This window comes from Vipera ursinii (assembly GCF_947247035.1).
Source record: "Vipera ursinii genome assembly, chromosome: 6".
NCBI classification, from domain to species: Eukaryota; Metazoa; Chordata; class Lepidosauria; order Squamata; family Viperidae; genus Vipera; species Vipera ursinii.
Window position 1 is genome coordinate 8,268,160 of NC_139515.1, and position 13,009 is coordinate 8,281,168.

Sequence of the window (13,009 nt, forward strand, 5' to 3'; positions counted from 1 at the left end):
ATCACTTTGTTGCTTGTATGTACACTGAGAGCTTTTGTGCCGGAGACAAATTCCTTGTCTGCCCAATCATACTTGGCCAATAAAGAATTCTATTCTATTCTATTCTACTCAACTCTACTCTATTCTACTCTACTCTACTCTACTCTACTCCACTCCACTCCACCCCACCCCACTCTATTCTATTCCATTCCATTCCATTCTACTCTACTCTACTCTACTCTACTCTACTCTACTCTACTCTACTCTACTCCACTCTACTCCACTCTACTCCACTCCACTCCACTCCATCCCATCCCACTCCACTCCACTCTATTTCTATTTCTATTTCTATTTCTATTTCTATATCCTTCCATTCCTCACCATTCAGCCATAACCGAAGAAGCTTCTTGGATGAGAAGTTAAAAAAAACACACACAAGGAAGTCCAGTTGCCTTTGGGACACAGGAGAAAAGTTCCCAGACCCCTCCCAAAGAAGCAAAACTGGCATTGTGCATGCTTAGATGATAATAAAGTGTCCTTCAATACAGTGTTTGATAGAGCTTTTCCTGTTTCAAGAACTCTCCTCAAGTGTGCAGTTTCATATATTTAGCAAATGATTGTCTCAAAAAAACAACAACGGATGAGCAAATGATTGCCCATCATGCCTAGAAACTGGGAACGGCTTATCCTCTATGGATTTCTTTAATTGGCTTTAAAATTGTCCTGCTTGGGCCAAATGTGAACTTCAGGTTGCTCAAAGTGGGTAGATAATGGGTGCCACCCTGAATTGACCTTCGCTTCTTCTGACCTCTACGCATTTAGCCAGAAGTCCGGTAGAGAATCTCTTTTACCCGATTCCAAGACTAGCTTTACCCGCGTAATTGGGAACCCCGTTTTAATAGATTATTCAGAGATCTACTGTTCAAGCGCAGAGTATCATGGCACGGATCTAACCACATCTGGACCCCAGACAGATGTATTTACACAAACAAACCAGGCAGAAAATCCAGCTCTTGCTTTTCCCCATGCGGTAGAGCTTGATCCTTAAGCATTTTGGAAAGATTGCCCAAGATTTAGGACACTGTGTTCTCATGTTGCGTTCCTAGTGGACAGGTGGCCACATCAGATAAACCACAACTAAAATCACGGCTGGTGTCCTTCCCAAAAGGCTTGTCCCAGAGAAGAAACCCTTGATTACAGAGGGATGACAGTTTTTTGACCACTTCCTGGTTGGGTAACCCAGAGAGCTGGCCTGCTCCAGTTTGACTTTCTAATTTTATGAGACGACGGGGAGGAGGAAGTGATCCCAGGTCTGTGTCTGGAAATCTTGCCATAGGTTTAAAAGAGGCTGAATCGGTCCAGCTTATGAGCTACTGAATCAATCAGCTTCCCAGTCAACGGAAGAGAATATCTGTTGAACCGTGGGCTCCTTTGTGATGGTCCCTTGGTTGTTTTCTTGTGGACGTTTGATGACCTAACTAGGTAACATCATCAGCGCACTCCTTGTTTTGTCGGCTATTTAATATAATAATAATAATATATAATATAATATAATAATATAATAATATAATATAAAGTTGGAAGGGACCTTGGAGGTCATCTAGTCCAACCCCCTGCTCAGGCAGGAAACCCTATACCATTCCAGGCAAATGGCTGTACAGTCTCTTCTTAAAAACCTCCAGTGTTGGAGCATTCACCACCTCTGGAGGCAGGTGATTCCACTGGTTAATTGTTCTAACTGTCAGGAAGTTTCTCCTTAGTTCTAGGTTGCTTCTCTCCTTGACTAGTTTCCATCCATTGCTTCTTGTCCTGCTTTCAGGTGCTTTGGAGAATAGCTTGGCTCCCTCTTCTTTGTGGCAGCCCCTGAGATATTGGAACATGGCTATCATGTCACCCCTCACCCTTCTCTTTGTTAAACTACACATACCCAATTCCAGCAACCGTTCTCTATATGTTTTAGCCTCCAGTCCCCTGATCATCTTTGTTGCTCTTCTCTGTACCCTTTCTAGAGTCTCGACATCTTTTTTACATCGTGGTGACCAAAACTGGATGCAGTATTCCAGGTGTGGCCTTACCAAAGCATTGTAAAATGGTATTAGTACTTCACTTGATCTTGATTCTATCCCTCTGTTAATGCAGCCTAGCACTGTGTTGGCTTTACCTGAAAGATTCAGAATAAAACTGTGTCAGATACTTTTTTTAAAAAAAATGGTTTGGATGGTATGCCACACTTCATTATTCAGGTAATTAAATACCGAATAAATGAGGTGGAGAGCCTGTGTGGTGGGGGAGGAGACAACTACAATGGGAAGCTACAGATGTATTAAGTAATGTTACATTAGGCAGTGCATAATTGGTAATGTAATTTAAAAAAATCTATCAAAATAGTCAGGTTATTTAGGCTGATATAGAAGCAAATGCAATTGAAGCAATTTCTAATAGTGAATCCTTCCACAAGCTCTTTCTGGTCACTTTCATTATTTCTTCTTCTTCTTCTTCTTCTTCTTCTTCTTCTTCTTCTTCTTCTTCTTCTTCTTCTTCTTCTTCTTCTTCTTCTTCTTCTTCTCCTTCTCCTCCTCCTCCTCCTCCTCCATTTTCATGCTCATTCAGTCTCACCCTTGTCCACATGTTTCTTTTTTTTTCCAGGGCCTTTGGGACAGAGAAGGGAATCTGCTAATGATAGGCTAGCAAGAGAGATTGTTTTTCCCTCTGGCTTGTGACTACAGAGCAGAAAGTTGTTTAGTGGCTTTATTGTATTGCAATTAAGAGCAAACTGCAGCAACAATTGCAAACATCTGGATTTCTCTCCGGAAACCAGGCCCTGTATTCTGCATGGCAGGAGAGATCGCAAGAAGACCTCACCACTCTTGTTTCTTGCCTTCTGCTTCCCTGTTTCGCAGGCCGAAACTGGAAACTTTTGCAGTGCAAACCTCTTGCGTGTTTCGAATTCCATGGACCTCGCAGCCAGAAAGAGAACAGCGAGCTACCTTTGAGGTTAGATCAGATCAGGTCCTGTCCTCTGAGCCAGCTGAGCAACGCCAAACCACCCTTGTGTTTTGGAAAAATTTAAATGATTTAAATCTCCTACTCCGTTCCAAAATTTTCTCCAGTATTAACCGAGGCAGCAGCCAGCTTTGATTGCTGGCTTTAGAGGTCTTCCTAAGGGATGAATGATTTCAGCTCTGAGATAGATAGGATTAATGAATGCCAGATGCTGGAGAATTCCAGGGAAGAAAGTCACAACCAGGGTTTTCATTTGACCTTTCAGACATGGCTGAAGTAAAGGAAACTGCCTTGGTACACGTATACCAGGGGTAGGCAACCACGGCTCTTTTATGACTGGTGGACTTCAACTCCCAGAATTCCTGAGGCAGCATGGTTCAGCTTGGAAACCTCTCCCTTTTCCCTCAGCGTGGCTGGCTCAGGAATTCTGGGAGTTGAAGTCCACAAGTCATAAAAGAGCCAAGGTTGCCTACCCCTGAGCTATACCATTAGCTGCTCTCCTAGATATCCGGGCAGGATTGGGGGGCAACAGTCCAAAATTCCACTGAAGAAGAATGAGGAGGACTGTGAAATATTGCACGGGCCTTTTAGAGCAGGGGTGTCCAGCCTTGGCAACTTTTAAGACTTGCGTGCCAACGGTGCTTTTTCCAAAGGCAACTGGCCTTTTGTTTTTTCCTTGAAGACATTTCGCTTCTCCTCCAAGAAGCTCCTTCAGTTCTGTCAGAACAGAAGACTTCCATCAGAACTGAAGAAGCTTCCCGGATGTGAAGCAAAACGTCTTCAAGGAAAAAACCAAGAAAATCCAGTTGCCTTTTTGAAGAAAAAAAAAAAAAGCACCTTCGGGACAACCACAAACCGGGCGACGGAGAATCTCCACAGACATTTGAGACTTGTGGACAAATTACAACCATGGTGGGTTAGATAATTAAGAGTGAGATCGCCAAACAGGAACAGGGGAAAATCATCGATGGGTTAAACATTTTCAAGCAGCAGTTACAAGCCACTGAAATGGAAACTGCCTATTTAGCAGGATGGCCTGTTGGGTTGTTCCTTGCCCAACTCATTCTACCGGTAGTAGGGAGTTGTAGAAAAGGAGAAATGGGGAGGAGGAGGAGGAGAACAACGACGACGACAACGACTTTGGGATCCTTGATGCTGAGTTTAGTTGTTTTCTTGCAGATGCTTCATTGCCCAACTAGGTTTCAATCAAAATAGAGCTGGAAGGGGACCTTGGAGGTCTTCTATTCCAACCCCCTGCTCAAACAGGAGACCCTATACTATTTCAAACAAGTGGCTGTCTAGTCTCTTCATAAATGGTAATGACCTACAAAGCCCTACATGGCATGGGTCCGGAATACCTTAGGGAGCACCTGCGGCCAGCATCAACTTCCCTCCGCCCAGTACGCTCCCACAGAGAGGGCCTCCTCAGGGTGCCACCGGTCAAAGAATGCCGACTGGTGGCCCCCAGGTAGAGAGCGTTCTCTGTGGGTGCGCCGGATTTATGGAACCATCTTCCGGTTGAGCTCCGGATGGCACCCGACCTCCGCTCCTTCCGGCGCAATCTAAAGACTTATCTCTTCGAACAAGCTGGCCTGGCCTGATGGGATGGGGTTGGGTTTTACTACTTTTAATGTGTTTTAACCTATTGTAAGAGTTGTGGGCACTATGTTTAATCTCTTTTAATTTTTGTATTCTGTCTTTTAACATGTACTGCCCTGTTCACCGCCCTGAGTCCTCCGGGAGAAGGGCGGTATACAAATAAAATTAATAAATAATAAATAAATAAATAAATAAAAACCTCCAGTAATGGGGCACCCGCTATTTCTGGAGGCAAGCTGTTCCGCTGGTTAATTGTCCTCACTGTCAGAAAGTTTCTCCTTTATTCTAGGTTGCTTCTCTCTTTGATCAGTTTCCAACCATTGTTTCTTGTCCTGCCTTCAGGTGCTTTGGGAAATAAGTTGACCCCCTCCTCTTTGCAGCAGCCCCTTAAATACTGGAATATTGCTATCATGTTCCCCCTAGTCCTTCTTTTCTCTAGACTGGCCATACCCAATTCCTGCAATCGCTCTTCACATGTTTTAGTCTCCAGGCCATTAATCATCCTAGTTGCTCTTCTCTGCACTTTTTCCAAAGCCTCGACATCTTTTTTTGTTGTTGTTGTAATGTGGTGACCAAAACTGGATGCAGGATTCCAGGTGTGGCCGTACTAAGGCTCTATAAAGCAGTATTAATACTTCACACGATCTTGATTCTGTGCCTCTGTTTATGCAACCCAGGATTGTGTTGGTTTTTTGGGCTGCCGCCGCACACGACTGGCTTATGTTTAAGTGATTGTCCACTACCGTAGGACTCCAAGGTAGCATGATGAAACAACATCATCAGTGCCAGAAGGGAGAGGCGGTTTGTTAATTAGGCTGTTCTTTACTGAGTTGGCAGTTTTTTGACTGTGGAATTGTTTGCTGCTTGGTGTTATTCTCTGCTTAAAGGTAAAAGGTAAAGGTTCCCCCGCACATGCGTGCTAGTCGTTTCCGACTCTAGGGGCCGGTGCTCATCTCCGTTTCAAAGCCAAAGAGCCAGTGCTTGTCCGAGGACGTCTCCGTGGTCATGTGGCCGGCATGACTAGACGCCAAAGGCGCACGGAACGCTGTTACCTTCCCACCGTAGCGGTCCCTATTTTTCTACTTGCATTTTTACGTGCTTTCGAACTGCTAGGTTGGCAGAAGCAGGGACGAGTTAACAGGCGCTCATCTGTTACGCGGCACTAGGGATTCGACCCGCCAAACTGCCGACCTTCTGATCGACAAGCTCAGCATCCTAACCCACTAAGCCACCGCATCCCTTTCTCTGCTTACCTGGGTGTTGATTGCTGAGCAGGAGGTATTTGGGTCTTTTTGTCCCCCTTTTGGCTTTTCGATTGTCCCTTTTGAATGGTATGTAGATCTTGTTTGTATCTCCATGTCCCTGTTGATGGGAGATTTGTCTGAATTGCCAGGCTTCCAGGAATCCTCTAGGGCAGACATATCAAACACAAGGCCCGGGGCCCGGATCCGGCCCACGAAGTGGTTTCATGCGGCCCGCAAAGCCATCCTGGAAACAGTGAGGGAACAGCCCCCGCTGCCTTGGCCCTGGCCCAGAGACCCTCCTTCTGCCAGAGACCCTCAGATCTGTCCCACTCCTGCCCAGGCCCCCATAGGCACACTTGATGTAGAGCTGGCCACGCCCACCCAGTAGGCCATATGCACTCTAGCCACGCCCACCTAGTAGGCCACGCCCATCCTGGCCATACCCACCCGGCCCCCTGAGGGCAACCCCAATGCTGATGCGGCCCTCAATGAAATTGAGTTTGACACCCCTGCTCTAGGGTTTTTGCACTTAGCTTGTGTCTAGGAACACCAAGGACCCCCACAATTCAACACGGAGCTACCAACATTTCCTTGCATTCGGAAGGCCTGTATAGGAAGGAGGACCCCAGTGTCCTTGCAGTGTTGTGTCTCTCACCATCCCAGGCCGCTCTTAGCGGGGAACCATCCGCTTGTTATCTTCTGGAGGATGTTTTTTTTTTAAAGATTTGTAAGACTTCAACGCCCAGAATTCCCCAGCAAATCCCCCTAAACTCAAGAGAACCCAGCTTTCTGGTTGATGGGGGGGAGGGAATTACTTGGCACCTGGATGGGAGACCACGAGGAAACCCTCAAAACGACAGGCTTGATTGGGAACTCAGAGAGAGAGAGAGAGAGAGAGAGAGAGTGAAAGAGAGAGAGAGAGAGAGAGAAGGAGGGAGGGGGGGGAAGAAAGGAAGGAGGGAGGGAAGGAGATTAAGCCATTTTCCAGGGGAGCCAGAAAAACCCTCAAAACGACAGGCTTGATTGGGAACTCAGAGAGAGAGAGAGAGAGAGAGAGAGAGAGAGAGATGGAGGGAGGGAGGGAGGGAAGAAAGGAAGGAGGGAGGGAGGGAGGGAGGGAAGGAGATTAAGCCATTTCCACGGGGAGCCAGAAAAACTGCAATGCCCCCCGAAGTCCTTAGAAACTAAGGTGGAGATTTTTACTTCTTAAGCGCTGGATTATTATTATTTTTTTTCCAGAGAAAAAGCAAACTTTGGGGACACACGCGTGTCGCCTTCTCCCGGGTGTTCCGAGAGTCGACCCAACGCTCGGAGCGCTTTTCGTTTATCGAGAAGCTCCCCCCCTCCCCCGGTCCAAAAAAATATATATATATGGATTTGGGCTCCACGCGGGGAGGAAGGAGCCGGGTTCTCTCTCTCTCTCTCTCTCTCTCTGGGTCTCCCCGTGGGACACTCCCGCGCGGAGCCCGTCCGTGGAGGGCGCAAGAACCAAGGAGCCGAGGCAGAAAGCAGCCGGCTCCTTCCTTCCTTCCTTCCTCGCCTTCCTCCGCTCGGAGCAAGCCGGCGGGAGAGCCCGAAGCGCTGCGGAAGGAGGCGGGGAAGGACCGCCCGCCCTCCCACCCACCGGCCCGCGTGGGAACGGCTCCCCGGCTCCCCCCGCAAAGGGGCCGGCCCCGCCTGGCCTTGCCCGCCTCTCCGGAGCGCCTCGCAGCCGGGGCAGGGCAGGACAAGGGCGGCCTCCCCCCCCACGACACACACACCTCTCAGCCCGCTTCTTTCTCTCCCCCGCGCAGATCTTCCAATGGCGCCAGCTGGAGAACCTCTACTTCCGCGAGAAGAAGTTTTCCGTGGAGGTGCATGACCCACGCAGGTAAGAAGAGGCCGGCCGGAGGGAGGGAGGGAGGGAGGCAGGCACGAGCAGGAGGGGCGGCCGGGCGCATCCAGGCACGGCTGGGATAAGCTTCCGTGCATTTCACGCGTGGGGGGCTGGCTGCGCGAATCCCCGGAGGGTGGGCTGGAGCCACGAAGCCCGAGAGGGATAAGGAAGCGGAGAAAGGGAAGAGTTTCGGGGTCGGTGAAAAGCCCGTGGGGGGAATGAGTCCGGTTGGCGTAGCCCGCGGGCGCCCGGTTGCAAATGGGTTTCTTCCCCCCCCCCCCCAAAGCTCTCTCTAATCTCGGGCAATTGCTGGCATTCCTTCAAGGTGACTGGAGTTTAATTAATTAATAAATAAATAAATAAATAAATAAATTTATTTATTTATTTATTTATTTATTTATTTATTTATTTATTAATTATATTTTTATACCGCCCTTCTCCCGAAGGACTCAGGGCGGTGTACAGGGCGATAAATATAAAAAACGGAATACAAAAGTTAAAAAACGATTAAATATTTAGCCCAAGTTTAAAACAGTATTAAAAAATAAATAAGCCTTTCTTGTCAAAGTACAACATGTGTACATTGAGATTAGCTGAGCCTCCTCCCCCCCCCCCGCCCCCCGGGTGCTCTCTCTCCCCCCCCCCAACACACAGTGACAACAAACCCTCCATCCTACCACACCATCCCAGTTGTCCCAGTTTACTCCTGGACAAAGCCTTCAGGACAGTAATCCTGGGCTAACTCAAGATACGGGGGACGGATGTAAGCCTCTCCCGAGAATTTCCAGACAGTATTTTATGCCCTCTGCTGCAATCCCACCAGGCTCAAGGTTGACTCAGCCTTCCATCCTTCCCAGGTAGGTAAAATGAGGACCCAGATTGTTGGGGGCAATTAAGCTGACTTTGTAATAATGCCGCTTGGGGTGTGTGTGAAAGCCCTAATAAGCAGGCATATACATAGAATGAAGGCTACTGCTATGCTTGTAAGCCGCCCTGAGTCTTCGGAGAAAGGGCGGGATATACCGGTAAATGGAATTTTAAAAAAAAATTATGGAATTGTTTGGGCTTACTGAACAATGGCCAGGATGAGTTTCAGTCCTAAGAGTTGTGACACCCTAAGTGCATTTTATTTAAAGCTGGTGATCTTCCACAAGTAACTTCAATCCCGTGGTTCCCACCCTGCGTGTATTTTTTTTTTTAAAAAAATTGCATTTTGAACATTAATTAACATTGATCTGGAAGCATTATTACTATGTGTTATTAAAGCCACACGCCCTTTACTTTTAATTTAATTGCTACTATTTAGTATGTGTTACTATTGCACCATGCCCTTTTATATCGGTTCTAGCTTTTATTCTTCATCAATGCTTACTTTCTGTCCAGATAACATAAACAGCAAGTCCACTCTTGGCCAGCGGAATCAGATAATGCAATAAAAACGCATATGGGATTTTTTTTAAAAAAAAAAATTGCAGTCACGACTTTGGTGTTGGCACTTTCTCACAAATTGTTAACAAGGTAGTCCTCGACTTACGATCAGAATGGAGTTCAAAATTTCTGTCACTAAGCAAGAGAGTTGTTAAGTGCATTTTGTCTCATTTTACGACCTGTGTCATTTTACGACCTTTGTTAAGTGAAACCCTGCAGTTGCTAAGTTAGTAACATGGTTGTTAAGTGAATCCGGCTTCCCCACGGACTTTCCTTGACCTTCTCTGATCCCGGGACACTGCGACCGTCATAAGTGTGAGTCAGTTGCCAAGCGTCTCTGAATTTTGATCTCGTGACCACAGAGGATGCCGCAAGGGACGTAAGAGTGGGAAACGGTTGTGTCAGGTTTTTCCCCCCTGCGGTTGTAACATTGAACAGTCACTAAGCGAATGTTGTAAATCAAGGACTAGCTGTACAAGGTATCCCCCCCCCATTTAAGTAGCCACTTATATGACAGGTATCCCATCTTTGGTGCAAACCAGTTCATAATCATCAAATCTCCTTCTGTGAAAATTTGAAGAATTGCCTATCGGAGCCTGCCAAGGGGACATCGGCTTCAGTTTTGGCACCCAGAACTTTTTCTGTAGTTTTTTAGCCCCCCAAAAAGAGGCATTATCATGTGTGACTTGTATGGCTGTGCTTGTTCTTGGCCGGCTGTCAACTTATAATGACTTTCACAGCTGCTGGTGTGAGTGAAAAGGGAGTCCCGTATTGGTGTGGCCTAAATTTCTGCAACAGGCTCGGGATTGAAACTGTGAGAAGCAATTGTTGCAGATCCAGTGCGCTTTTAATTACATTCTCGTTGTAACTCTGTCTCTCCGAAATGTTGACCTTGGCCCAAATCCATGCGGAAAACATTCCTGTGCAATCCCGGTTGAATGAACAAGCGTAAGGAAAGGACAGGCAAGTTTCAGCAAACTCGGCCTCCCTTTGATGACCTAGGCCAGGGGTAGGCAACCGTGGCTCTTTTATGACTCGTGGACTTCAACTCCCAGAATTCCTGAGCCAGCATGGCTCATCTTGGAAACCTCTCACTTTCCCCTCAGCACGGCTGGCTCAGGAATTCTGGGAGTTGAAGTCCACGAAGGTTGCCAAGGTTGCCTACCCCTGATCTACTATTGTAAGTCAAGGACTACCTGTAACGGCAAGCAAAATGATGTCCTACAGCAGGGATAGGCAACCTTGGCTCTTTTATGACTCGTAGACTTCAACTCCCAGAATTCCTGAGCCAGCCACGCTGAGGGAAAAGCGAGAGGTTTCCAAGCTGAGCCATGCTGGCTCAGGAATTCTGGAAATTGCAAGTCCATGAGTCATAAAAGAACCAAGGTTGCCTACCCCTGGTCTAGGCCTAGGCCGCTTTATGACTCGTGGACTTCAACTCCCAGAATTCCTGAGCCAGCCATGCTGAGGGAAAAGGGAGAGGTTTCCAAGCTGAGCCATGCTGGCTCAGGAATTCTGGGAGTTGAAGTCTACGAGTCATAAAAGAGCCAAGGTTGCCTACCCTTGTTCTAGGCCTGTCCATCTGGGCTTTTTTGGGAAAGGATTTGCTTTTGACTTTGGGGATTTTCCTCGACTCTTGAGATTTTCCGGTGTCCTCCCACGGAAGGACTAAACCAGTGGTGGCGAACCTGTGGCACGTGTGTCAGAGGGGGCCACTCAGAGCCCTCTCTGTGGGCACACACGCCATTGCCCCAGCCCTGCCTCCCCCCTGCAGCCCCCTCCTCCCCAGCAGCCCCCCGGGAGGAAAGTCGACCCCAGGCGCGGCCTGCACACAGCAGCGCAACCAAGGACATGGCAGCAGGAACAATACTCCGCCCTCGTGCCCCATCACACGCAGATGATGCTGCGGGGTGCAGGCAGAGGGCATGGCTGCCATGGCACTGCTGGACCGCCTGGGTAATTGCAGCGGGCCATGGAGGTGGTGGGTGGTCCTGAGGAGGGGCGGGCGGGGGCAGGGGGGGCTGCTTCGGGGCACTCAGTCTCTAAAAGTTTTGCCATCACTGAACTAAACTGATCCAGTCCTACTTGGCTAGCTGTGCTTGAATTGATCTCACTCCCTGTTATCTTCCTACCTAGTAGATTACAGGCACTCCTTGGCTTACAATTATAATTGTGAGCACAGTTTCCATCGCTAATCAAGGCAGTTGTTAAGTGAATTGTGCCCAACTACATGTGGTCCTCGATGTACGACCACACTTGAGCCCCCAATTTCTTGTGCTAAGCGAGGCCTTTGTGAAATGAGCTTTGCCCTGTTTTACTATCTTTCTTGCCACCGTTGTTAAGCGAATTACTGCAACGTAGTTGTTAGATGAATTAGCAACATGGTTAGGGTTAAGGTTAGGGTTAGGGTTGACTTTGCTGGTCAGACGGCCGCAAAAGGGGGATCACGTGATCCCAGGAGGCTGCGACTGTCATAAATGCGAATCAATGGCCAAGAGTCTAAATTTTGATCACATGACCCGTGAGGAAGCTTCAACAGTCGTTAAGTGTGAAAAACGGTGATAAGTCACTTTTTTCAGTCCTGTTGTAACTTCAAACGGTCAGTAAAATGAATTATTGTAAGTCAAGGATTACCTCTGTGACCTTTTTGGCCACAGTTATTAAACCAATCACTGCAGTTGTTAAGTAAATCAGATGATCATTAAATAAATCTGTCTCCCCCCCACCCCCCACCCCCGCTGACTTTGCTTGTTAAATAGCTGACTGGGAAGGGGGCAAATGGAAATTACATGACTTTGGGACGCTGCAACCGTTATAAGTGCTTGCTGGTTGCCTAGTGCCCATTCATTGACCACTTGACCAGGGGGATGCCGGGACAGTCATAAGTGCAAGTTATGATCCACTTTTTTTCAGTCTCATTGTAACTTCGGACGGTCATTAAATGAATAGTTATAAGTTGAGCATTGGATGAAGTCAGGTGAATTTCCCAACCCCTGGATTTTGGCACAGTAAGAATTCAGCATTTAGGTTTTCGGTTCCTCCCTTCTCCTTCTGGCAGAAAAAGAGTTATGCAAATGAACAAGGTGTAGGGGCTCATTTGCATGAATTAATCAGCTCATTTTTCTTGGAAGACAATATGTTTATGTTGGCACAGCAACCTTTCATCTTCCTTTTAAAACTCACCTTCTTCTAACTCCCGTTTTATGAACCTGTAATCCCCTTCATTCGAGATAACTGGATGGAGCTGAGCATTTACTGGCTAGATGCCCTTCCCGACGCCTATGCAGAGTTCACAGCAGATACTTTCTCGCGAATGTGTCCCAGGATGAAGTTACAGGATCCAATCTGGGTCAGTCACTGGGACCAGAGCCTTCGTCTTTCAAGCTTTTGGAGTCGTGTTGGAGCCCATCCTCAGAGAACTTCTCTCCAGCAAAGTGTGTGCTGTTGTGTGTGTGGTTTTATAGTGCCTGTTGTGTATGGCATCTAAAAAGCCACTTACAACAGGCACTGTAAACACCACAGATAGAACAGCACACACACACACTGCTAGAGAAAAGTTCCCTGAAGATGGAGTCCAAAACTCAGATTGGATCCATCAGATAATTTCTCTTTGTGCCTCAAGACAGAAACATCTGCCGCTACCTGGGACTGAACTCTGAGCCTTCTGAATGGGAGGCGAGCATCTTCACCACTAGGCCCCCACTCTGCTCTTAATACCCACCCTCTGACTTTTGTAAATTGGATGCAGTATTTCTCAAGGTTAGCAACTTTAAGATGGTGGGCTGGGGGATTCTGGGAGTTGAAGTCCACTCATCTTATAGTTGCTAACCTTGAGAAACGCCGCTTTCTCAGTTTGCGTTTAGCAATTCGGAGATCCCGA

At 47.5% G+C, this 13,009-nt stretch overlaps 1 protein-coding gene across 1 annotated transcript in view; it reads left to right on the forward strand.

The window, feature by feature from the left end:
• The window catches only part of FRMD4A (FERM domain containing 4A), a gene marked incomplete at its 5' end in the record, with an annotated part of 169,301 nt that overhangs the window by 94,345 nt on the left and 61,947 nt on the right, over window positions 1-13,009 (forward strand). Inside the window, one exon of the mRNA XM_083366245.1 lies at window positions 7,619-7,695. Coding sequence (XP_083222371.1) covers window positions 7,619-7,695 — 77 coding nt within the window. The remainder of the gene's footprint in view (window positions 1-7,618; window positions 7,696-13,009) is intronic.